Source organism: Pectinophora gossypiella, chromosome 21 (assembly GCF_024362695.1).
Source record: "Pectinophora gossypiella chromosome 21, ilPecGoss1.1, whole genome shotgun sequence".
In the NCBI taxonomy this organism is placed as follows: domain Eukaryota; kingdom Metazoa; phylum Arthropoda; class Insecta; order Lepidoptera; family Gelechiidae; genus Pectinophora; species Pectinophora gossypiella.
Window position 1 is genome coordinate 45846 of NC_065424.1, and position 27995 is coordinate 73840.

The 27995-nt window shown below is 38.9% G+C and overlaps 3 protein-coding genes across 3 annotated transcripts; 2 read left to right on the top strand and 1 right to left on the bottom strand.

Annotated features, from left to right (window-relative positions):
- Positions 1–11972, top strand: LOC126376882 (uncharacterized). The gene is made up of 2 exons (XM_050024438.1): positions 1–111; positions 7408–11972. Exons 1-2 carry the CDS (start codon positions 2–4, stop codon positions 8303–8305), a joined length of 1008 nt encoding a protein of 335 aa, XP_049880395.1. The 5' UTR covers position 1; the 3' UTR covers positions 8306–11972.
- Positions 9202–27821, bottom strand: LOC126376790 (piggyBac transposable element-derived protein 4-like). The gene is made up of 4 exons (XM_050024337.1): positions 24701–27821; positions 24510–24617; positions 12939–14012; positions 9202–9933 (listed from the first exon to the last, which is right to left on the bottom strand). Exons 1-4 carry the CDS (start codon positions 24848–24850, stop codon positions 9202–9204), a joined length of 2064 nt encoding a protein of 687 aa, XP_049880294.1. The 5' UTR covers positions 24851–27821.
- LOC126376884 (uncharacterized) lies at positions 15404–18043 on the top strand. Its single transcript, XM_050024441.1, has one exon. It carries the CDS (start codon positions 15800–15802, stop codon positions 16739–16741), a length of 942 nt encoding a protein of 313 aa, XP_049880398.1. The 5' UTR covers positions 15404–15799; the 3' UTR covers positions 16742–18043.
- Positions 27822–27995: the final 174 nt, after the last annotated feature.

The window sequence follows — 27995 nt, forward strand, 5'->3', positions numbered from 1 at the left end:
TATGACGACATTTGACGACCTTTTAAGAAGGGTGAATGAAGATTTAAAAAAGCGTGACACAAATATGAGAAAAAGCATCACACCTGAAGAAAAGTTAGCAATATGTTTAAGGTAAGAATGAAACTCATATTAAAAGTTTAATATTTATTACCAAACATAATACGTTATATATGTATGATATTTTCACAAGATAATCGTTAATATTAATTAAATATTAGTGAAATCCGGAAAATCAGAGCTCTGCGATTCAACTGATTGTGCAGATGGCGATGACTGAACACTGTAATGCGGTGTGAAATAACCTACTGATTGAGAGTAGTTATTAGAAGTAGATTGTTGTTGAGAGGACCATTGGTTAATGTTGGGGTTTTTTATATTTTGCAACAAACTTATAACACCTGCTTGAAATTGTAATATTTGATCATCGTTGAGTAAAGCTAGTGTAGGAAGTAAACTTTTAAAAAATGACAAGTTACGATCGTCATTCTGCGTATTCGGCTGACTTTTCATCTGGTGATCAATAAAACTCGCCATTTTTTGATCCATTACAGAAAGCCTCTGCCTTGGTACTACACTTCTCTTAAGTCGTTTAGCACCACCTGCGGGATTTTCTTGTCCTGGACTTCCATGTTCGATAGTAGGTTCATTTTCACTTCCTTCACTTTGGATAGGATTTTCCGTATCACCTTCTTCAATATTTGTAGCTTTGTTACCGCCACTGTCTTGGGTTTCAGCCGGATCCATATTTTTTTTTTAAAATAACAACTGGTCGTGATAACAGTATTTTTTGGTGTTAACTGCAGCAGATCCAGATTTATTTATTCTCTTTTTCGCATTTAAACTCCTCTTCCAGCTATCTCTTATCTGATTCCATTTTTTAACGACCATTTTAGCTGAAAAAGAAAACATACATTATGAATAAGGAGAAAGAACCATCAACAGGCTCCAGCATTAGGTATTCTGCCATTTGTTAAACATGTGTAAACGTCTGTTTAACTTTTTTGTAATAACACACTACTTTTTTTATTTATAATATATATATGTATATATAATTATATATAAATAAATATAATTAAAATAAACATTAACCTCCATACATTAATTTAATCGTCATTCGCTACTTTTTTTAAAATATCTGCAATGTTTACCTATATATTTATTTTAAAAAAATTATACCTATATATATATATATATATATATTTATTTTATAATTACTTTTTTTTATTATAAGAGTATCTATACAGGGTGTAACGGAACGGGGGTATCAAGCCGAAAGGGGACAAAACTATACCTTATGTAGACCTTATCTGCGAAATTTCAATTAAAAAAAAACACTTTTGATATTTTTTTCAATTTCAGTTAAAAAAAATATTTTAATATTCCCAGCATGTAAAAAACGCGGCACAGCACTATTGAGGTCACTGTTCTTAATCCACTCAAATATTGGCACTACACAAATCTCCTAGCGCGTCCTGGTCGCCTGGTACTCGTGGCGCTCGCACGGCCGCGATAGGTACGAAATTCGAGCGGGCGGCGGCTTTGGCGGCAACGTCAAAAGGAGTCGGCGGCCGATTGGAACAATCCGAGTCGGCGGCACGTCGGCGACTGTAACAAACAAGAATGACACTAAAGCATCTAATAATTGGAGTCATTTTGCTTTGACAACTATTCTCACATTTTATGACGTGTAAAATAAGTTAAAATTACCTACTTGTTTAGGTAAGGTATTTAATTTAATAGTAAATAGGAAAGTGTGAAAGTGTGGGTAAGTAGGTAGGTAATTAATAATTAGACTTACGTTTTACTAGAAAGGTTCGAAATGTCGTCCTCCCCGTTCGATGCACAGACCTGCTCGCCTTTAGCTAGATGCCCTGGTATTGCGCAACATCTCCGGCGTCACCGTTAGTAACGCTTCAATGATGCGCTGCTGCAACTGCTCCCTTGGTGTTGATCCAGAAAGTGTGGCCCCATAAGCACACCTCCAACAATACCAGCCCAAACATTGATCCTCCATGATTGGTGTTGGAACGACGACTGGGAGGACAGGTGGGGGTTGGTGTGCGACCAGTAATGTTCATTATGAATATTACTAATCTCCTCTCTTACAAATGACGCTTCATCTGTCCACAACACTTTCGAAGCAAAGTCTGGTGAGCTTTCCACTTGAGCTCGGTACCATTCGCAGAATGCCACACGAGGTAAATAATCAGCAGAAATGAGCTCGGGCGTACGTTGCATGTGGTAAGGTTCGCGTGGTAGTCCTTGGGTTGGCTGCACGGCTAGTACGGCTTCTTCAAACTCCGGATCACGGGTCGCCGAGCGGCCAGTCTCGGATGACGCGTGGAAGGAGCCCGTTAAATGCAGTAGGCGATTGACCATTTGCCTGAAGCAGCGCAGTGAAGGCAGTTGCCTGGCTTCATCAGCTGGTCTACCTTCTATGAATCGCTGACGATACAAGTTCCGTGCTTCACTCAAGTTGCCATCGCCGGCACTCACACATATCATCATTTCATAATAACCTGCATTACTCAAAGACACCTCGAACTATCACTGATCACAGTAATCACAGTTATCACAACAAATCCAAATTTCGAACTTCACTCCGCAGATAGTAAACAAGCACTGACAAATAATTTGACAGTTTACTTTCGTGTGCATGTTTCTATCTCTTTCGAATGCTAGTATCCTGGTACTTAAGGGTAAGTATGTTGTTATTTCTTTGTGCGCAATAAAATATTTTTATGGTATTGTTTGAATGAATGAATGTATTGTATTTTATGAAAGTAGGTACTTATTTTAAGATTACTTTGAACCTAGAAAAGTAAAAAAGTCGTTTATCTAATAAGGATCACCCGCGCTCACACTCTGGCACTAACACAGAATTGCCAGGTTTCTTCGCAAATATCCCGCGCAATAACAGAAGGCGAAATGAATCGGTCAACAATAAGACATACTATCACTTGTAGCTGCCCCTATCCCTAATGGGGTGGGCAGAGTCACAAGAACATCCCATTAGCGGTACGAGCATGATAATTATTTATGTACCTATGTTATGATTACTTGTGGCTCTGTCTGCCCCATAAGAGATAAAGGCGTGATATTATGTATGTATGTCTGGTACGGGCATGTAGCGATACGAGCGTGAAGTGGTAAGTGAAATTCCGCAGTCTCTGTCTACTCCAATGGGAAAAAGGCGTGATGTTATTGTTCACTGTTGGACAATACACGACTACAATTTAGGAAGGAAAAAAAAATACAAAAAAAATAATATTTTTTATCATGGTTAATGATAACTTTCCCTTAACAGCACCGCCATTTTGAATTTCGGGTGCACTAGTGCTTGCCGATCAAAAAAAATACTATCGATAATCTATCCCGACCGAGAGTCGATCGATAGCAAGACTATTGATAACTCGGAAAGTGGGAATATTTTCGATTTTATTACCTAAGTGCAATACAATCGATAGTATCGTTGCGGATTAATAACAAACTATCGATAATTTTGCCCTCAGTCAATAGTATTGCAACACTCCGATAGTATGGTTATTTTGAGTGGGCTGATTGTCTAAACTGAATTTCAATCACTCAAAAGTCCATGGATTTAGATTTTTTGAAAAGTTATTTTTTTTTATTTCTACCAATCAAAATCGTAGTTGAAAATGTTTGTGATCGATAATCGATACTGAACTATCGATAGTTCGAAACACTAGCGTGCCTTTTTCTATTCGCGAGCCCTGGCATCCTGGTACAGGGTATAAATCCCATTAACTGTCCCAATGCAATTTGCAATTCCGTGCTTCGGAAAGCACGGTTGGTCCCGGTGACTACTTACTTATGTAAGAAAGTAGTCATTACATGAATCATGTCAGGGGCCTTTGGCGGCTCAATAGTGACCCTGACACCAGGGTTGATGAGGTTGGTAATCCACCTCACAATCCACACGATAGAAAAAGATTTTAAAAAATACTGTTATGTGTTTTTATTTCCTTGTACGCAATAAAGTATTATTGTATTGTATGAAAGTATTGTATTACTTATTTTAAGATTACTTTTACCATATCATAGTAAAAAGTAAAGTTATGTTAGGTAGGTACTTTACTTGAGAAATTAATTTTGTCATTACTATGTTGTAAACGTAACATTAATGTCTCGTTAATAAGATACACAATCACTTGCAGCTGCTCGTATCCCTAATGGGGTCGGCAGAGCCATAAGTAATCAGAACATACTAACATAATATCACGCCCGTATCCATAAGGGGTAGGCAGTCACAACGGTACTTGAGAAATTTATTTTGCTTTTACTATGTTGTAAATCCCCAAGGAATTCTAACAAGCCTCTGACGTTGCCGGCCGCCTCAGGGAGGCACCCCGTCTGGCCAAGGTGCCGGACCCGGTAGTTGGCGGCTCCTTCACACTCCAGTAGCACATGGGCCGCTGTCTCGTCCATGCAGGTTCTGCACAGGGGCTTGTCGGTGACACCTAGTGTAAACAGATGTTTGTTGATATCACCGTGACCACACAGCTACACCTGCTACCTGTAGCTGTTACCTGTATTAGTGGAGACCTCTTCACATTTAGAATTCTTTTGGAGAGACAACTATTAATGTTGGGTAGTGCCATCTTAGCCTGCCTGCATTTATTTACGGTGGTTCATAGTCTGGTGTGTTTGTTCATTCCCAAATATCCTAATACCGAACTAGCTTTATTTGCGGATGATACAGCCATCTATTATTCTACGTGCCGTGGTCGAGTTATGATGACCGGAATTCTCCAACGCGCCAATGCCTTGGGCAAGTAGTTTCGCAAATGGAGAATCAAGGTAAACCCGGAGAAAAGTGCAGCGGTGTACTTTTCAAAGGGCTATTATAACACGTCACTGTCACGCTGTCAACTTAAGTCATCAAGGTGTCTGGCAAGCCGATCCCTTGGGAGGAGCAAGTCAAATATCTCGGCGTAGTCTTAGATAGACGTCTTACTTCCAAGGCCATATCCAACGTGTACGCGATTGCGCCACGTTTGTAATGGGCCGTGTTCATTGTCTCCTTAACAAGCGTAGTAAATTATCCCTTAGGAATAAGGTGAAAATCTACACGACTTGCATCCGTCCGATCATGACCTATGCAGGGGTAGTTTTCGCTCACGTGAGTCTCTCTCAAATCTACCGTCTACAGGTAATACAAAATCTTTTCACGAAATCCACGGGAGCTCCGTGGTTCTTTCGCAATGGAAATCTGCACATTGACCTAGGTCTGCCAACCATTGCCCAATGGCTCAAATTAGCTTCAAAGCGTTTTTTCGTTTGATTCTGCTTCGCACCAAACAAATCCCCTGGTAGTTGCGGCTTCCGAATACATCCCGCTTAGGAACGGTACTGAATAGCATCGGCGTCCGAAGGATGTAATACGATCCTGACCCGATTACTCAAGCCATCAGCCAATCAACTCGCGACAACAAACACTTCAGGACCCCGATACCGACACCGCCGGCGTGGTCGACGACTTCCCTCAATCAGCGCTTATCGCTATCGGCTTACTAGGGTCATTTAATTCTTTCAAATATTTTTCCTCTCAGACGACGCCCTGAGCCGAGGTTCGCGCTCAACTGGGCACCCTCAGGCCTGTTGTCTTAAACGATGTACCGGGTGAGAGCCTTCAGCGCTCCCCATTTGTCCGGCCAAGTAGTTAATGTCATTTGCGGCAAATCTTCGATAAGTCACGTCAAAAAAAGGTGTGTTTGTTGGCTGCTCTCGTTCGTAGCAGCGAGCGAACCTGTCCGAATGAGATCGGCAATATCGGTTCCGGACCGATGGCTGTTACCTCCCGTTCCCCTTCTGGCCAACTCGTCCGCCGCGTCGTTACCTCTTGAATCGCTGTGTCCTTTGATCCATTGTAAAGTGACGTGGTTGTACTTGCACACCTTAGTCAGTGATTGGTGGTAACTGTATGAGTATTAGTAGTAGTTGTTTAGGGCCTGCAAAACTCTGAAAGTATTCTAATGAAACTGTCCCGTACCTAGCTAGCCATGAACGCATACGCCGCTAGCGTGATGCCCATTTGACCTGGATTTGGAGTTAAGGGAGCCTGATATTACATAATCATAAAATAAAGCATAATACACAAGGAGACGAGATGCATTGTAAAGTACATTTCTTTATCAACTATTAATGTAGGTAATCGACAAAATTTTTGGACAAAACTTGTACAACAAAGTGACTCTGCCCACCTCAGTAGCGCAGTAAGTGTGATATTAGATATGTGTAATTACTTGTGGCTCTGTCTGGTCCATTAGGGATAAAGCCGTGATTTATGTATGTTCAAATCTTCTTCTATCCTATGGGTTGTGAGGTGGATAACCTGGTGCGAGGGTTATTATTGAGCCGTCAAATGCCCCTGATATCGCTCATGTAACGACTACTTACTTACATCAGTAAGTAGTAACCGGGACCAAAGCCCATTGTTTTTTTAACTATTGTGTCTGGAAATCTTGGCCTCACAAGAATGAAACAAAACAATTTAAAAAATATTGATTATTTATGGCCATCACTGGCACGTTTACCCTTTACTAGGGCAGGCATAAATAAAAGAGGTGGTAGCTGTTCACTCAAAAGTTAAATACCTTGAACAGCTGATTGCTACGTAGTGTTGTGCAAATTTGAATTTATTACATGAAGACCTGGAATTCAATTGCTCATAACTAATGCAAATATGAACTTAGGCGGCCAATACTCTCGCATGTGATTTGTAGATAGTGACAGAGTTGGCACACTTCGGGTTGATACCCCCCTTCCGTTACACCCTGTATATTTACTTAACATTAATAATTAATACTTACTATTAATTTGTAACTGAATATATCTAAATATTTACTTTATAAAATTCTTGAAAATAAATATATAAACATTATAATTTAAAAAAAAAGATCAAACAAAAAAAATAAACAGGTAAGCGTTTAAGTATACCGTTAGATTTGAACCTTGGTGGTAGATGATCTAACTTATACGAAGTAAACATGTAAACCGATAGACCATTGCATGCATGATTAATACGGCGAAATAAAGAATGTCTAATCTTGCCAGAAAGTAAGCAACAGTTACTTTTAGTATTATTGAGCGTTATCATAGTTGTATTAAGGTTGATATTTTTTTGTCATGGTTTATGTGATTTCTAAGAAATTTGCCTGCATACCAAGTGCATACTATTCTTTCGCCAACTGCGGGTTGAACTTTTGTATTATTTGCATTATTTTATGTCAATGAGTGTGTGATTAGTATCTTCATGCTATATCTTTTGCAAGTGTGTATTATGAAGACCACTCACACAAGTGGGCACTGTACGGAAATTTGATCTTCGACCTGTTAATTAATGGATATGTCTTCTGTAACTGTACTTATGTTTTCAATTTGCAGGTACTTGGCATCTGGGTGTTCATACATGGATTTACATTACACATATCGAGTGGGAGTCTCAACAATCAACTCAATAATAATAGAAGTAACAAATGTTATATGGAATAAGTTGCATCAGGAGTTTATGAAATTGCCCGACACAAAATATGAGTGGGAACAAATTGCTGACGCATTTTATAATAAAGCTAATTTTCCTCACTGCATTGGTGCAGTTGATGGAAAGCACATAAGAATGAAGAAACCAAGTCACAGCGGTTCTATGTACATGAATTACAAGAATTTTTTTTCCATTGTATTGCTAGCGGTAGTGGATTCGAATTATAGATTCATCTATATCAGCGTAGGCTCTTATGGCAAAGAATGTGACTCCTCTATATTCAAAGAATGTACTTTCTGGATAAGATTAAATGATGGCAGTTTAGATTTACCAGCTTCTGGTCCTTTACCAGGTTTGGAATCACGTGTTCCATTTGTGATAGTGGGTGATGAAGCATTTGGTTTGCATTATAATCTGTTAAGACCCTATGGAGGAACTCATTTAGATAAAAATAAAAGGATATTTAACTATCGATTAACAAGAGCCAGACGTTATGTGGAGTGCGCGTTTGGAATATTGGCAAATAAATGGCGAATATTTCATCGTCCATTGGACGTAAGCACCAGTACAGCTATCTCGATAGTTAAAACTTGCGCTGTGCTTCATAACTATATCATGCACAATGAAAGTTCATATGCGAACATTGACAGCAACAGTTCAACGATATCTTTGGAAAACGTACGTAATGAGCCAAATACACGAGGCGGACGCTGTGCTAACACAATACGAACAGAGTTTACAAATTATTTTGTTTCTGAAGTGGGAGCTGTACCTTGGCAAGAAGAAGCAATACAAGGATAAACGAAATAAATATAAAAACTTACCATAGATTTGTCTTTCTTTTTCCTCAAGTTCTTGAAAGTCTTCTCTCAAAACAATGCAAACTTCGCGCCATGCTGCAGTTCGCAAGTTGGTATCTTTATAATTTTCCAGCGTCTTATCCCATAATATAGGCCTAATTTCTATTAGTGTAATAAGAAGTTCGGGATCAATATTTGTTTGCGACATTTTTCGACGAAACACAACCTTCTCGGCGCCGCGCAAAAGAGCAATGCGCGAGCGCAACACACGCGAGGGTGACGCGGCGGGCGCGGGGCGGGGGCTGCCACCACTCCACTATCCCGCAAAAAACAGTGTCCAGCCGAAAAACCGCACGCAGGAAGCCGTGTGAACACCGCTATTAAAATATATGTGTGATTAAACGGGATCCCGCTTTTTACTGGACTTCGGATCCAGTTTCTAGTGACAAAACCGAACGGCACAATTCGACCGGATCGGTTTTTTGCAGGATCCCGCATGCGGGATGCTCGTGTGAACGCTAGCATATAAACATATTCGCCATCAAACGGGATCCTGCAGAAAACGGGATCCTGTTAAAAACTGGACTGCCGTGTGAAAGGGGTGTGACTGCGGCTGTAATTTCTGCATTTAGCTTGGGAGCTTCTAGTAGTAGTAGCTTACAATTATTTGGGATGAGGTAATCTTTTAACCCTTAAATGCATATTTTTTTATTTTGTAAAGAAAAAAATATTTTTGTGTACATATTTGTCGATTAATGATAGGAAAAATAATTAAAAAAATCCCAATTAAAAAAATTATGACTTTATTCAAAAAAAACAAAAATGTTGCCTTTTGGCTACATCATGCGTTAAACACATGAACTACCTTATCAGCACATATTAGTATAGTATAGCTTATCAGGAGTGGAATGCAGCAAAACAGTTTCTGTCTTTAGTATGGCAGAGTGCAACATGACATTTCGTGCACTCTGTACGCGAAAATCCATTACAACCAGGGAGTCTGCACCTATTTTTCTTCAGACATCTTCCCTCGTTGTGGGCGACACCATCTGTGCGTACATCTTTCACAGGCACAGGGTTCAGTGGTTTACGACGAGGTTTTTTGGCTTCCAGTTCTCTTTCAATATTGCTCGATGATGGTCTTCCTCTCTTTTCCACACTCTTTTTATAGTTGCACAAAGCCTCTGCTAACTCAGATCTAAAGTCGCCTAAAGTCATTTTCTTTGTTTGATTTGTATTATTAGATTTTTTATATAAGACCCAGGAGTTGATCACCGCCATATCAACCAAATGATAGAAAATGCGAATATACCATTTCCTGCTCTTTATTCTTATCCTATATCTTCCCAAAAAACTGTCCATCAGGTCGACGCCCCCCATGTGAGCGTTATAGTCTTTGATAATTTTTGGGCAGGGTATAGTGACAGTGGTCTTCTCTTTTTTGTCGTACCTTTGAACTGTCTCGGCCGGTTCCGCTCCAACGTATGTTGATGCCAATGTCACCATTTTGTTGTCCTTCCATGTTGTTACAGATATATCAACACCTTCATAATCAGCCATTTGCTCCTCATATGCTCCGCGAGGTACAGAATCTTTCATGAATGCGTTGGCAGTTGGCAGTTTGCAGTTCTTGCCGAGACGATTCTAAAACTATCTAAAACCGAATCTAAAACGTTGGTTGTTCGATGGCGCTCACCGAAAACGCTAAATACTACAGGGGAATGTATTTTCAACCAAAACGTTTCGATGTAGTTTATAAACTTTTCCATTCGTTTCAAACTGTGACATTCTGATTTTATATAATGAAATCCTGGTAACACCTCATCAAGAGGTAGTAGTGGTAAGGCGGCAGTGAGAGCTACTATTCTCCTTTCAGGTTTATTTTGCGTATTCTTCAGGGATTTCGCCTTTTTCCAAATATTGCGCACCCAATGATAATAACAACCTTTTAAAGTAACGTTAGGGAATACTTTTAAAATTGCGTTCATTGCCGCTATTTCATAATCACTGTGAACTTTATATGGTTTCCATCCAGGTATTTGGGACAGAATCATATTAAACAAAATTACATAACTCTTTTCTTTCCGGTCTGACATAAGTGCAAATACTAACGGAACGACTTTAGTTGTTCCCGTGGTACTCCTCATATCACCATGAATATTATATAATTGAGAGAAGGGTGCTGGACAACTATAAAAGGTGCCGTCAATAAAATATTCTTTAATAGTTGGAATTAATTTTCGGGAATCATTGGAAGAAAAGACTAATATACGGGTTTCTTCTCCTGCTTGGTCATGGTAGTAATCCGCTAAAAGGAAATCTTTGAACTGAACTGGTACCTCCACTTCACCAAAACTTTTGAACACTGTCTTTGATACTTTTGCAAATTTATTTCTTGCGTCGTGTAAAAAATGTTTAACTCCTTCGTATGGCGGTAAACTCCCCATTCCTAAATTTAACCCCTTGTCTGTGAAATCGTTATATTTTTTGTCATATACCCTTTGAATGGGTTCATCTGATGACATTACTTTTTCCCGCAAGTCACATATTTCTTTTAGTACTTGATTTTTATGTACATCTACTTCACAGGTATGCTCTTTTCTTCTAAGGATTTTCTTATCCTAAAATACATAAAAATAATTCTGAACTCTTTCAGCACCAATCACTGAACTACTTAACGAAATCAGAGCTAATTGATTAGATTAAGAATAAGTGGACTAGTGATACAAGGGGAATTCAAATTCTTCATTGTTTGTCTATTATATTCACAGGACTTATAACTAGTCTTTAAACATATGGCCTTCTCACCTCTGTAATCGTTACTGTACCGCAACATTTGGTAGTAAAATACGACGTACACCTCCATATCACTGAACTATTTTTATATTTTTTGTGTCGGTGATACCTATATTTTCCGCAGAGCAAAGCCGTTCCGCCATTTATATTAATAAAATCAAGTTCTTCTGAATCCATTTTTAATCAATATTATTGCAAAAGTCACTTAATAAATCAGTTTTTAAATGTCACTTTAAAATAAATCGTTTTTTGAAAGGAGTTTTTCACATTGGCGGACTCATTTAATGTCAGCCAGTGTATATTTAATGTAGGTGCTGGGATAATAAAAGGAATATTGAACTTGAATTGCATGATAAGACTTACATTATTGCAACAAATAGATAATAATAGTTGCGGAAACAATAATCATAGATAAATAACCATACGAGTACTTTGTCACATCATTATGGTGGTATGGTTTGGGACCCACCCTACCACCAGGGGTAGGGCTAGTGGTATGGTGGGTCCGCAATCGGCTCAGATCTGTACGTATATACAGGATGTTCATTATTAGAAATAAAACAAACAGTCATAGTTTTATTATTTTATTTTAGAAATAAAACAAATAGAATTAGTTTAGGTTAAGATTTTTAATTAAAGGTAGTAGTACTAAATAAGCTAAAAATCATAATATAATAATTTATATTTCTTGTAATTGCCTATAATAATAAACAAAAATTATAATCATCAAAAATTAGACGGGTACTTGCACTTGTACATAAGTAAAGGTACACAGCCAGGTACTTGACACATCTAGACAATACAATACAATTGACATAGCTCGAAAAATCGCAAACCATAAGTGGCAGTGGGCAGAGCACATTGTTCGCAGAACTGACAGGCGTTGAGGTGGAAAAGTTCTCGAGTGGCGACCACGCAACGGAAAACGTAGCGTGGGCAGGTCCCCCACAAGGTGGACTGACGATCTTGTGAAGGTCGCGGGAAACCTTGGATGCGGACGGCACATGCTCACATTATTATAAAAACGTACTTCGTTACTTTATAAAGATTTTGAAATAACAAATAATGTGGTGTGGACTTGAAAGACCAGAAAATATATTTATTTATACACATACATAATTATGATTTTTACATATATAATACTTATCTATTCAATACAATATTATATACATATATTACATAAAATAATACTGTAAAATAAATACATAAACCTACTACAAATTATCTAAACTATGATATTCCCTCCAACACTGGCCAACACAAAGAAAAACTTTGCAGTTGCTGCACTGGATGTTTGTTTGGCCCCTCTCTTTCTTCGCGGCACATCTAACGCAACGCCCTCTTTGGAACCGCACTTGTTTCAAGGTTCGCTCACCTTCGATGCACAAATGTTCCGGAGTGTGGTCGAGACTCCTGTCAAGCCTGGTGCTGGTGATATTCTGGCGCTGCCGAGTCGCAACATTAGCGCCAGTCTGCGCACAAAGTTCCTCCGCTAAGAGGTATCTAAATTGTCTGTGCGACATTTTTTGTCCTTGGCCAATGTTGGAGCAATATATAATATAACAGTTTAAAATAGATACATTAAATAGTCTACGAAAAACTTTTATATACCATTTTATACCCCTCTTCCTCTCTAATAAATACATGGATAATTTTTGGTCTTTCAAGTCCACACCACCCATAAATTTGTTATATTCATGTATGACATTTGGCTTCATTATCGCTTGCCCAGCCCGCCTGCCTTGTGCCATATCCGCATTATGGTAAGTCGACACTGTGGTGACAAGTTTTACGTCTTTCCAAGCTACTACTGAAACGTCACCACAGTGCCGGCTTACCACTGCGCCCCTTTCCATCCTCTTTTCGTTTATGGCCTTGATGTCTTGGGGACAATCCACGCGGCGCCTGTTGAGTGTACCCACGACATCAGTTTTTATTGACTTTAGAAATCTGGTCAATGCAATTGAGTTGTAGAAATTGTCCATAAAAAGGGTAAATCCCCTGCCAAGACAGTCCTTGAAAAGTTCCAGAACTATCTTGGCAGTAGAAGACGAAAACCCAAACACCGATGCCCTGGGTAATGTCCCTTTTCCGGTGTAAATAATCACTTTGAGCACGTACCCCGACACAGCCTCGCAGAGTTTATATGTTTTTATTCCAAATCTTGCTGCTTTGGAGCGGATGCACTGCATCCAACTTATACGTCCTTTCCAAAGCAGCAACGATTCATCTATACTCATCTCTCTGCGAGGCGAGTAGATATCGACAAACTTTTTGTTTAGATGTTCTAAAAGGGGCCTGATTTTCGCTAGTTTTTTGTCATCCCCGTGATGAATTGTGTTATTATCAGCGAAATGCAGGAAGCGCATGAGTAATAAAAAGCGATCTTTTTGCATGATTTTTCGAAATCCCGGCATTCCCAAAATTCCTGTTGACCAATACTCGTCCAGCCGTCCCCTAACGCACATCCCCATTAGCAATAAAACAGAAAACAGCTTGTACAGCTCTCCCACAGAGGTGTCGGCCCACTGCCTTAGTCGGCTTTTTTCGGCAAGTTCGTCTTCCACCTCGAAGTGTGGAGCAATATGTTGCCACGCAAACCTATTTGTTTCCGTGGCAATTGACTCCATGAGAGGTTGGTCCCAAATTTGTTGGAACAACGCGAAAGGTCGTGTTCCAACAATTTTAGGACCAACGCTCTCATTAAAGTCCTCTTGCACCGCGCGGAAACTTGAAAAATCTTCGCTCCACTGGAGCTCCTCCGAAGTATCCTCGGCCTCGTCCTCGTCCTCAGCCGTCTCTAATATTTGCTGAAGCTCTTCCAGGGTGAGCTCCTCCCCGTCGTCAGCTTCACTCCCGGAGTCCCCCGCAAGAGCTTGAGCAAGCGGCTCGTCGAAAATGTCTCCTTCATCCTATCAAAACATGACAAATATGCTCATGCAAAAGCACCCAAACCACAGTTAGTTGCACACATGTCGAATGTTAAGGTAAAACAATTATAGAATATCGTTAGTTCCACACAACTTGCATATATTATAGCTCTTAGCAATTAGGTCGTCTGCATCCAAATAAGATTAGTGTCGTTCGAAAAACTAATAAGGAAATACACCCAAAACATGTTAGTTCTACACAAGTCACACTAATCAGTCTCCTTTATAGTACGTATTAGGTTCTATATATCAGCCGAAAGACGTCCACTGCCGGACTCCACAAAAATCGGTCTTGCGCCGCCCGTATCCACCTATTAGGTTATCTCCATTTGAATAAATAAATCATATTCAAGCGAAATCATCATAGACGAAGTTTCCATAATTGCAGACAACTTTTAAAGTTAAGTTTAGTTAGTTTCCCGTAAACTTTTAAAGTTAAACTAATTATCTATACAAATGTAAAGAAGCAGATACACGCATCCAAAACACAGACAATAGCTCAAAACTCTCAAACTGCACCTGTAATCCACACACCACACCATAGTGAAATAGATTTTAATATGCTTACCCTTTCAGCATTCGTTTCGGGAAAAAGATTGCGCGGTCTAAGGTGACTTCCGCCCTCGTCTATGAGAGACAAGCCTTCTCCCACATGAATCGTCTCTGGACAGAAACTCTGTATAATAAAGTGGTATGCTATAGTAATTTAAATTAAAAGAAATAAGAGCACAACGTCAGAAGTATTTATTAGATACGTACTTTAAGACGTCCCGAAGCAGTTTTCTCCAACAGGACGTCCTCGGTCAACGTCAGGGTTCCCTCTGGCGTCATTACGACTTTTTTGCCTACCACTAGTGGTTTTGGTCCACTAGTAGAGGGCGTAGCCGAGGAAGTGCTAGGAGCATCCATTTTTCTGAAAAACAAGCGGGTGCGTAAACTACATAATCTGAACGTACTGTTGTATAAGCAATGGGCAATAGATATGTACCTACAATTCTATTTACGGATATGCTATAAAAATTGTAAGACGAAAAGACCGTAATGAAAATCACGTTCCACTTAATTTTGTACAAAATTTGGCTACTGAACTATTCATCGTTGAGAAGTTCTCTCCTGGGAAGACAGTCCTGGCTGCAGCAGTAAACCATGCCCGAAACTAGGATCCTCTACCCAAGAACAAAGCCTATGTAAAGTTTGACGACTGAGCTGTTCACCGTTGAGGAGTTCCATCATGAGAAGACAGTCCTGACTGCAGCAGTAAACCATGCCCGAAACTAGGATCCTCTTCAAGGCTTTTTTGATGAACATTATAATTTAAAAAAAAAGATCAAACAAAAAAAATAAACAGGTAAGCGTTTAAGTATACCGTTAGATTTGAACCTTGGTGGTAGATGATCTAACTTATACGAAGTAAACATGTAAACCGATAGACCATTGCATGCATGATTAATACGGCGAAATAAAGAATGTCTAATCTTGCCAGAAAGTAAGCAACAGTTACTTTTAGTATTATTGAGCGTTATCATAGTTGTATTAAGGTTGATATTTTTTTGTCATGGTTTATGTGATTTCTAAGAAATTTGCCTGCATACCAAGTGCATACTATTCTTTCGCCAACTGCGGGTTGAACTTTTGTATTATTTGCATTATTTTATGTCAATGAGTGTGTGATTAGTATCTTCATGCTATATCTTTTGCAAGTGTGTATTATGAAGACCACTCACACAAGTGGGCACTGTACGGAAATTTGATCTTCGACCTGTTAATTAATGGATATGTCTTCTGTAACTGTACTTATGTTTTCAATTTGCAGGTACTTGGCATCTGGGTGTTCATACATGGATTTACATTACACATATCGAGTGGGAGTCTCAACAATCAACTCAATAATAATAGAAGTAACAAATGTTATATGGAATAAGTTGCATCAGGAGTTTATGAAATTGCCCGACACAAAATATGAGTGGGAACAAATTGCTGACGCATTTTATAATAAAGCTAATTTTCCTCACTGCATTGGTGCAGTTGATGGAAAGCACATAAGAATGAAGAAACCAAGTCACAGCGGTTCTATGTACATGAATTACAAGAATTTTTTTTCCATTGTATTGCTAGCGGTAGTGGATTCGAATTATAGATTCATCTATATCAGCGTAGGCTCTTATGGCAAAGAATGTGACTCCTCTATATTCAAAGAATGTACTTTCTGGATAAGATTAAATGATGGCAGTTTAGATTTACCAGCTTCTGGTCCTTTACCAGGTTTGGAATCACGTGTTCCATTTGTGATAGTGGGTGATGAAGCATTTGGTTTGCATTATAATCTGTTAAGACCCTATGGAGGAACTCATTTAGATAAAAATAAAAGGATATTTAACTATCGATTAACAAGAGCCAGACGTTATGTGGAGTGCGCGTTTGGAATATTGGCAAATAAATGGCGAATATTTCATCGTCCATTGGACGTAAGCACCAGTACAGCTATCTCGATAGTTAAAACTTGCGCTGTGCTTCATAACTATATCATGCACAATGAAAGTTCATATGCGAACATTGACAGCAACAGTTCAACGATATCTTTGGAAAACGTACGTAATGAGCCAAATACACGAGGCGGACGCTGTGCTAACACAATACGAACAGAGTTTACAAATTATTTTGTTTCTGAAGTGGGAGCTGTACCTTGGCAAGAAGAAGCAATACAAGGATAAACGAAATAAATATAAAAACTTACCATAGATTTGTCTTTCTTTTTCCTCAAGTTCTTGAAAGTCTTCTCTCAAAACAATGCAAACTTCGCGCCATGCTGCAGTTCGCAAGTTGGTATCTTTATAATTTTCCAGCGTCTTATCCCATAATATAGGCCTAATTTCTATTAGTGTAATAAGAAGTTCGGGATCAATATTTGTTTGCGACATTTTTCGACGAAACACAACCTTCTCGGCGCCGCGCAAAAGAGCAATGCGCGAGCGCAACACACGCGAGGGTGACGCGGCGGGCGCGGGGCGGGGGCTGCCACCACTCCACTATCCCGCAAAAAACAGTGTCCAGCCGAAAAACCGCACGCAGGAAGCCGTGTGAACACCGCTATTAAAATATATGTGTGATTAAACGGGATCCCGCTTTTTACTGGACTTCGGATCCAGTTTCTAGTGACAAAACCGAACGGCACAATTCGACCGGATCGGTTTTTTGCAGGATCCCGCATGCGGGATGCTCGTGTGAACGCTAGCATATAAACATATTCGCCATCAAACGGGATCCTGCAGAAAACGGGATCCTGTTAAAAACTGGACTGCCGTGTGAAAGGGGTGTGACTGCGGCTGTAATTTCTGCATTTAGCTTGGGAGCTTCTAGTAGTAGTAGCTTACAATTATTTGGGATGAGGTAATCTTTTAACCCTTAAATGCATATTTTTTTATTTTGTAAAGAAAAAAATATTTTTGTGTACATATTTGTCGATTAATGATAGGAAAAATAATTAAAAAAATCCCAATTAAAAAAATTATGACTTTATTCAAAAAAAACAAAAATGTTGCCTTTTGGCTACATCATGCGTTAAACACATGAACTACCTTATCAGCACATATTAGTATAGTATAGCTTATCAGGAGTGGAATGCAGCAAAACAGTTTCTGTCTTTAGTATGGCAGAGTGCAACATGACATTTCGTGCACTCTGTACGCGAAAATCCATTACAACCAGGGAGTCTGCACCTATTTTTCTTCAGACATCTTCCCTCGTTGTGGGCGACACCATCTGTGCGTACATCTTTCACAGGCACAGGGTTCAGTGGTTTACGACGAGGTTTTTTGGCTTCCAGTTCTCTTTCAATATTGCTCGATGATGGTCTTCCTCTCTTTTCCACACTCTTTTTATAGTTGCACAAAGCCTCTGCTAACTCAGATCTAAAGTCGCCTAAAGTCATTTTCTTTGTTTGATTTGTATTATTAGATTTTTTATATAAGACCCAGGAGTTGATCACCGCCATATCAACCAAATGATAGAAAATGCGAATATACCATTTCCTGCTCTTTATTCTTATCCTATATCTTCCCAAAAAACTGTCCATCAGGTCGACGCCCCCCATGTGAGCGTTATAGTCTTTGATAATTTTTGGGCAGGGTATAGTGACCCTTTGTTCCCACTAGTTCGATTCATTAGTTCGATCGTCGGACTAGTGAGAATTTTTTTTCTCATTAGTTCGACCGTCGAACTAGTGAGCATTTCTTTTCTCATTTGTTCGACCGTCGAACCAATTTAAATTTAAAAATAGTTCTACCACATTTCAATGTTTTACTAATTTCGTAATAAAATAAAAAACGCTTGGTTCGTTATAAAATATATATTCATGTACATCTATAGGATATCTTAGATCTTCTTTCTTATCGTGTGGGTTGTAAGATTGATGACCAATCTTACAGACCCTGGTGTCAGAGTTATAGAGCCGCCAAAGGCCTCTGACGTGGCTCGTAACGACTACCTCCATAGATAGTAACCGGGACCATCGGCTTAACGTGCCTTCCGAAGCACGGAATCGTCTTATTTTTCGGACAATCTGGTGGCCCGCAATGTCCTAACCAAACCGGGAAAGTCTCACAAAGTAGTTTTTAAAAAACTGTTTCCCACCCGGGAATCGAACCCAGGACCTCCGGAACGAGAGACCAATGCTCTAACCACTAGACCACGGAGGCTGTCTTAGATCTAATACATATTTAAAAAACTTATAAATTATAAGCTGGCTTCCTAACAAAGTAAATAAACAATACATATAGATTACACAAATCATCGTCATATCACCCGGAAGTTGTCTACTGCACATTTCCTTAAATGCATCTATACCTACATCGCCTAGGTATGTGCATTATACATTATAAACATTTATTTATTTGGAACACCTACATATTTAACTGCAGAAGGAGTGTGGTAATAGATTTTATTTTCATTTTGAGGGTAGATGCTTTTTTAGCCTGTTTAACTATGCGATATGATGTATTGCACTAGTCATGCGCTGCAGTGATAACGTTTTATTTATTGGTGCCTGTTTAGTTTACTGTTTATTTTTTCGGAATGACGTCTAAAGAATTGAAAATTATTAAAAGTGGTCGAGATAGGTTTCTGCAATTAGAGGGATATCAATATTACTCAATGGTTTGGTTAGGACATTGCGGGCCACCAGATTGTCCGAAAAATAAGACGATTCCGTGCTTCGGAAGGCACGTTAAGCCGATGGTCCCGGTTACTATCTATGGAGGTAGTCGTTACGAGCCACGTCAGAGGCCTTTGGCGGCTCTATAACTCTGACACCAGGGTCTGTAAGATTGGTCATCAATCTTACAACCCACACGATAAGAAAGAAGATCTAAGATATCCTATAGATGTACACGAATATATATTTTATAACGAACCAAGCGTTTTTTATTTTATTACGAAATTAGTAAAACATTGAAATGTGGTAGAACTATTTTTAAATTTAAATTGGTTCGACGGTCGAACAAATGAGAAAAGAAATGCTCACTAGTTCGACGGTCGAACTAATGAGAAAAAAAATTCTCACTAGTCCGACGATCGAACTAATGAATCGAACTAGTGGGAACAAAGGATAGTGACAGTGGTCTTCTCTTTTTTGTCGTACCTTTGAACTGTCTCGGCCGGTTCCGCTCCAACGTATGTTGATGCCAATGTCACCATTTTGTTGTCCTTCCATGTTGTTACAGATATATCAACACCTTCATAATCAGCCATTTGCTCCTCATATGCTCCGCGAGGTACAGAATCTTTCATGAATGCGTTGGCAGTTGGCAGTTTGCAGTTCTTGCCGAGACGATTCTAAAACTATCTAAAACCGAATCTAAAACGTTGGTTGTTCGATGGCGCTCACCGAAAACGCTAAATACTACAGGGGAATGTATTTTCAACCAAAACGTTTCGATGTAGTTTATAAACTTTTCCATTCGTTTCAAACTGTGACATTCTGATTTTATATAATGAAATCCTGGTAACACCTCATCAAGAGGTAGTAGTGGTAAGGCGGCAGTGAGAGCTACTATTCTCCTTTCAGGTTTATTTTGCGTATTCTTCAGGGATTTCGCCTTTTTCCAAATATTGCGCACCCAATGATAATAACAACCTTTTAAAGTAACGTTAGGGAATACTTTTAAAATTGCGTTCATTGCCGCTATTTCATAATCACTGTGAACTTTATATGGTTTCCATCCAGGTATTTGGGACAGAATCATATTAAACAAAATTACATAACTCTTTTCTTTCCGGTCTGACATAAGTGCAAATACTAACGGCACGACTTTAGTTGTTCCCGTGGTACTCCTCATATCACCATGAATATTATATAATTGAGAGAAGGGTGCTGGACAACTATAAAAGGTGCCGTCAATAAAATATTCTTTAATAGTTGGAATTAATTTTCGGGAATCATTGGAAGAAAAGACTAATATACGGGTTTCTTCTCCTGCTTGGTCATGGTAGTAATCCGCTAAAAGGAAATCTTTGAACTGAACTGGTACCTCCACTTCACCAAAACTTTTGAACACTGTCTTTGATACTTTTGCAAATTTATTTCTTGCGTCGTGTAAAAAATGTTTAACTCCTTCGTATGGCGGTAAACTCCCCATTCCTAAATTTAACCCCTTGTCTGTGAAATCGTTATATTTTTTGTCATATACCCTTTGAATGGGTTCATCTGATGACATTACTTTTTCCCGCAAGTCACATATTTCTTTTAGTACTTGATTTTTATGTACATCTACTTCACAGGTATGCTCTTTTCTTCTAAGGATTTTCTTATCCTAAAATACATAAAAATAATTCTGAACTCTTTCAGCACCAATCACTGAACTACTTAACGAAATCAGAGCTAATTGATTAGATTAAGAATAAGTGGACTAGTGATACAAGGGGAATTCAAATTCTTCATTGTTTGTCTATTATATTCACAGGACTTATAACTAGTCTTTAAACATATGGCCTTCTCACCTCTGTAATCGTTACTGTACCGCAACATTTGGTAGTAAAATACGACGTACACCTCCATATCACTGAACTATTTTTATATTTTTTGTGTCGGTGATACCTATATTTTCCGCAGAGCAAAGCCGTTCCGCCATTTATATTAATAAAATCAAGTTCTTCTGAATCCATTTTTAATCAATATTATTGCAAAAGTCACTTAATAAATCAGTTTTTAAATGTCACTTTAAAATAAATCGTTTTTTGAAAGGAGTTTTTCACATTGGCGGACTCATTTAATGTCAGCCAGTGTATATTTAATGTAGGTGCTGGGATAATAAAAGGAATATTGAACTTGAATTGCATGATAAGACTTACATTATTGCAACAAATAGATAATAATAGTTGCGGAAACAATAATCATAGATAAATAACCATACGAGTACTTTGTCACATCATTATGGTGGTATGGTTTGGGACCCACCCTACCACCAGGGGTAGGGCTAGTGGTATGGTGGGTCCGCAATCGGCTCAGATCTGTACGTATATACAGGATGTTCATTATTAGAAATAAAACAAACAGTCATAGTTTTATTATTTTATTTTAGAAATAAAACAAATAGAATTAGTTTAGGTTAAGATTTTTAATTAAAGGTAGTAGTACTAAATAAGCTAAAAATCATAATATAATAATTTATATTTCTTGTAATTGCCTATAATAATAAACAAAAATTATAATCATCAAAAATTAGACGGGTACTTGCACTTGTACATAAGTAAAGGTACACAGCCAGGTACTTGACACATCTAGACAATACAATACAATTGACATAGCTCGAAAAATCGCAAACCATAAGTGGCAGTGGGCAGAGCACATTGTTCGCAGAACTGACAGGCGTTGAGGTGGAAAAGTTCTCGAGTGGCGACCACGCAACGGAAAACGTAGCGTGGGCAGGTCCCCCACAAGGTGGACTGACGATCTTGTGAAGGTCGCGGGAAACCTTGGATGCGGACGGCACATGCTCACATTATTATAAAAACGTACTTCGTTACTTTATAAAGATTTTGAAATAACAAATAATGTGGTGTGGACTTGAAAGACCAGAAAATATATTTATTTATACACATACATAATTATGATTTTTACATATATAATACTTATCTATTCAATACAATATTATATACATATATTACATAAAATAATACTGTAAAATAAATACATAAACCTACTACAAATTATCTAAACTATGATATTCCCTCCAACACTGGCCAACACAAAGAAAAACTTTGCAGTTGCTGCACTGGATGTTTGTTTGGCCCCTCTCTTTCTTCGCGGCACATCTAACGCAACGCCCTCTTTGGAACCGCACTTGTTTCAAGGTTCGCTCACCTTCGATGCACAAATGTTCCGGAGTGTGGTCGAGACTCCTGTCAAGCCTGGTGCTGGTGATATTCTGGCGCTGCCGAGTCGCAACATTAGCGCCAGTCTGCGCACAAAGTTCCTCCGCTAAGAGGTATCTAAATTGTCTGTGCGACATTTTTTGTCCTTGGCCAATGTTGGAGCAATATATAATATAACAGTTTAAAATAGATACATTAAATAGTCTACGAAAAACTTTTATATACCATTTTATACCCCTCTTCCTCTCTAATAAATACATGGATAATTTTTGGTCTTTCAAGTCCACACCACCCATAAATTTGTTATATTCATGTATGACATTTGGCTTCATTATCGCTTGCCCAGCCCGCCTGCCTTGTGCCATATCCGCATTATGGTAAGTCGACACTGTGGTGACAAGTTTTACGTCTTTCCAAGCTACTACTGAAACGTCACCACAGTGCCGGCTTACCACTGCGCCCCTTTCCATCCTCTTTTCGTTTATGGCCTTGATGTCTTGGGGACAATCCACGCGGCGCCTGTTGAGTGTACCCACGACATCAGTTTTTATTGACTTTAGAAATCTGGTCAATGCAATTGAGTTGTAGAAATTGTCCATAAAAAGGGTAAATCCCCTGCCAAGACAGTCCTTGAAAAGTTCCAGAACTATCTTGGCAGTAGAAGACGAAAACCCAAACACCGATGCCCTGGGTAATGTCCCTTTTCCGGTGTAAATAATCACTTTGAGCACGTACCCCGACACAGCCTCGCAGAGTTCATATGTTTTTATTCCAAATCTTGCTGCTTTGGAGCGGATGCACTGCATCCAACTTATACGTCCTTTCCAAAGCAGCAACGATTCATCTATACTCATCTCTCTGCGAGGCGAGTAGATATCGGCAAACTTTTTGTTTAGATGTTCTAAAAGGGGCCTGATTTTCGCTAGTTTTTTGTCATCCCCGTGATGAATTGTGTTATTATCAGCGAAATGCAGGAAGCGCATGAGTAATAAAAAGCGATCTTTTTGCATGATTTTTCGAAATCCCGGCATTCCCAAAATTCCTGTTGACCAATACTCGTCCAGCCGTCCCCTAACGCACATCCCCATTAGCAATAAAACAGAAAACAGCTTGTACAGCTCTCCCACAGAGGTGTCGGCCCACTGCCTTAGTCGGCTTTTTTCGGCAAGTTCGTCTTCCACCTCGAAGTGTGGAGCAATATGTTGCCACGCAAACCTATTTGTTTCCGTGGCAATTGACTCCATGAGAGGTTGGTCCCAAATTTGTTGGAACAACGCGAAAGGTCGTGTTCCAACAATTTTAGGACCAACGCTCTCATTAAAGTCCTCTTGCACCGCGCGGAAACTTGAAAAATCTTCGCTCCACTGGAGCTCCTCCGAAGTATCCTCGGCCTCGTCCTCGTCCTCAGCCGTCTCTAATATTTGCTGAAGCTCTTCCAGGGTGAGCTCCTCCCCGTCGTCAGCTTCACTCCCGGAGTCCCCCGCAAGAGCTTGAGCAAGCGGCTCGTCGAAAATGTCTCCTTCATCCTATCAAAACATGACAAATATTCTCATGCAAAAGCACCCAAACCACAGTTAGTTGCACACATGTCGAATGTTAAGGTAAAACAATTATAGAATATCGTTAGTTCCACACAACTTGCATATATTATAGCTCTTAGCAATTAGGTCGTCTGCATCCAAATAAGATTAGTGTCGTTCGAAAAACTAATAAGGAAATACACCCAAAACATGTTAGTTCTACACAAGTCACACTAATCAGTCTCCTTTATAGTACGTATTAGGTTCTATATATCAGCCGAAAGACGTCCACTGCCGGACTCCACAAAAATCGGTCTTGCGCCGCCCGTATCCACCTATTAGGTTATCTCCATTTGAATAAATAAATCATATTCAAGCGAAATCATCATAGACGAAGTTTCCATAATTGCAGACAACTTTTAAAGTTAAGTTTAGTTAGTTTCCCGTAAACTTTTAAAGTTAAACTAATTATCTATACAAATGTAAAGAAGCAGATACACGCATCCAAAACACAGACAATAGCTCAAAACTCTCAAACTGCACCTGTAATCCACACACCACACCATAGTGAAATAGATTTTAATATGCTTACCCTTTCAGCATTCGTTTCGGGAAAAAGATTGCGCGGTCTAAGGTGACTTCCGCCCTCGTCTATGAGAGACAAGCCTTCTCCCACATGAATCGTCTCTGGACAGAAACTCTGTATAATAAAGTGGTATGCTATAGTAATTTAAATTAAAAGAAATAAGAGCACAACGTCAGAAGTATTTATTAGATACGTACTTTAAGACGTCCCGAAGCAGTTTTCTCCAACAGGACGTCCTCGGTCAACGTCAGGGTTCCCTCTGGCGTCATTACGACTTTTTTGCCTACCACTAGTGGTTTTGGTCCACTAGTAGAGGGCGTAGCCGAGGAAGTGCTAGGAGCATCCATTTTTCTGAAAAACAAGCGGGTGCGTAAACTACATAATCTGAACGTACTGTTGTATAAGCAATGGGCAATAGATATGTACCTACAATTCTATTTACGGATATGCTATAAAAATTGTAAGACGAAAAGACCGTAATGAAAATCACGTTCCACTTAATTTTGTACAAAATTTGGCTACTGAACTATTCATCGTTGAGAAGTTCTCTCCTGGGAAGACAGTCCTGGCTGCAGCAGTAAACCATGCCCGAAACTAGGATCCTCTACCCAAGAACAAAGCCTATGTAAAGTTTGACGACTGAGCTGTTCACCGTTGAGGAGTTCCATCATGAGAAGACAGTCCTGACTGCAGCAGTAAACCATGCCCGAAACTAGGATCCTCTACCCAAGAACAAAGCCTATGTAAAGTTTGACGACTGAGCTGTTCACCGTTGAGGAGTTCCATCATGAGAAGACAGTCCTGACTGCAGCAGTAAACCATGCCCGAAACTAGGATCCTCTACCCAAGAACAAAGCCTATGTAAAGTTTGACGACTGAGCTGTTCACCGTTGAGGAGTTCCATCATGAGAAGACAGTCCTGGCTGCAGCAGTAAACCATGGCCAAAATTAGAAGTCTCTACCGAATAAGAAAGCATATGTAAAGTTTGGTGTCTGAGATGTTCACCATAGTTCCTTCGTGGGGAGACAAAAGATACTAATAATAAAACAAACATACTAATACAAAAAAAAATCCCATTTGTCATGACAACATTCTATTTGGTTATCAAATTGAACGATTCACTATTATTTCCACATCTCTGTTTATAACGTTATTCCAGTACAATTTGAAATTTGGGAACATACTGTGTATCTCTAACGGTCGTCGTGTATTTACATGACAAGATGGCGGCATTCTTGTTCATGTGTGTGTGTGTGTTTCAATAACTCAGTCACGGAAAATGACGAATTTTGGTGATATTACGAATTTATTGTAAGGAAACTGATATAAATTGTAATTGTTATAAAATTTACAACAAGTTGACATAAAAACAAACTAGCTTGGAATATTATACATACAAGAAAAAACCCTAGAAACATACCGTACCGCTGCAGCTCTAAGGAACAGTTATCCTATTTTTATCTTTTATGTTCATATTTTAGAGAAATCTCAGGTAATTCTTTATAGTATAGTTTCTCAAATATATAAAAGTTACATCCACTTACCTTTCTAATGAATTTCACACAAAAAACACAAACTTTCGTACGGAGCACTCGAAACGTTGTTCCCTCAACGACATTCAAATTTGAAAAGAGCCGTTTAGCTGAATGGTGGCAAAATTTGAATGAGTGAATATTGTCTTTGGTAGATTATTTTATTATGAATTGGAAACAAGCAATAAAACACCTATAGCAGCTTTATTAAGATTTATATTTGCGTAAAAGTTGACCACTGTAATCTTGTCTCAGATCTGAGACTAAGCAGAAATAGGGGGTTGCTTAGATCTGAGACAAAGCAGCTGAGAGGTTAAACAATTGCAAATAAACCTACTAAGCTAAGTACTAAAACTATTTAATTTCAGGTGTGTGATGCGGAGTACAATCTTTTAAATGTTTTGGCTGGCCACGGTGGGGGAGATCATGACTTCTTTGTGTGGAACAACCACATACTTCTTCCACATAAGTCTTGAAACTCACTTCAAGCTGCTACACCAAGCTGAAACGGAAACAGTGTGGTTTTTAAGTTATCTGTGATCTACTATGACCTACTGTTTTGACTTCAATCATAGGAACTGAGCCCGACTCCTTCCTTCCTGCGGTGTTATATGAAGAGACACCCAAAGGAGAAACCTTTTAATGACTGAATGACAGTTCAATAAATAACAAACAGCCAGCAAAAATAAAAATGAATAAAAAGCAAGTCAAGACATGATAGTTTCTTTTTTATTTTTACCTATTATATTCTATTGGTCCCAGCTATTAGCCATAATAATACCTCCACTGGGGGCATGGAGCATACTCCACCAGTATACCCCAGTAGGCCCCCTCCGGTTGATTGAGGGGGCCTGTGTCCAGCAGTGGGACGTATATAGGTAGGCTATATTTATGTAATGTATGATTATTACCTATCTCAGCTATCTATATCGAATAATTTTCAATAATAAAATGCTTTTTAATAAAATGCTTTTTTAACACATTTTTAATGTACACCTTGTTCAAATAATCTAAAAAAAAATAATAAAATTTACCGGTAAAATTCCGGTAAAGTTACGGTTTTATTTTATTCGTATGGCAATAAATGCGTGCAATCGAATTCAGCAGATGAATCAAAGATGAAATGAATTGTTGCAGATCCTCTAAAGAATGCGACCATTTTACCAAAAATAGCAGAATTGCTTCAATATTGCTCGCAATTCAGGAAATGATTTGGATTTAGATGAATTGCTAAAGTGGCCATTTTAGCCCCCCTGGTTTAGTTTCTATCTAGTTGTTAGATATATGTATTTAATACCTTTAATATTATTATGTAATTCATATAGAAGTAGTTCTTAGAAATTCCATTACTTGTACGAGTATCACAGTTAAAATTAGTTATTGCTCCAAAAACAAAGGATATGCTCAGTAAAAAAAATTAATAAAAAGTATCAATTTATTTCTTTCCCTAGAAAGATGCAGCTCTGCTAGCTCTCGCTTAGCCCGGCTGCTTAGCAGCATCTCCTGCGCACTTTCCTTTTCAGGGCGAGCTTTATGATACGTCTTCTCAGCTGTCTTTACGAGCCACTCCCGCTCTGCTATCCTCAATTTGTATAGCTCCTCCTCCCTGTCCACTATCACTATATCTATCCTTCCGCAAGGTGAACTCCTGGTTAATTACGTGAGCCCGAAAGTTCTTTGGAGCTGAAACGTAACAAGAAGATATGGTAAAACGCATGAATGTTCAGAGGCTTAAGAAACACAGTTACTTATAATAAAAATACTTTTTAACTGACCACTTTGACTCCGAAGTGAATACGTTTAACTGGCTAGTGCTGGTAGATGGCCATCACATTCGCAAATGTGAATATAAACAAAATATAAGAAAGAATCTAAAAACTTTTATCGACGGAGTTGGGTCGCGCAATATCAGCATGGAGTTTCTAGGAATTTGTTACCAATAATACATTATAAATTATA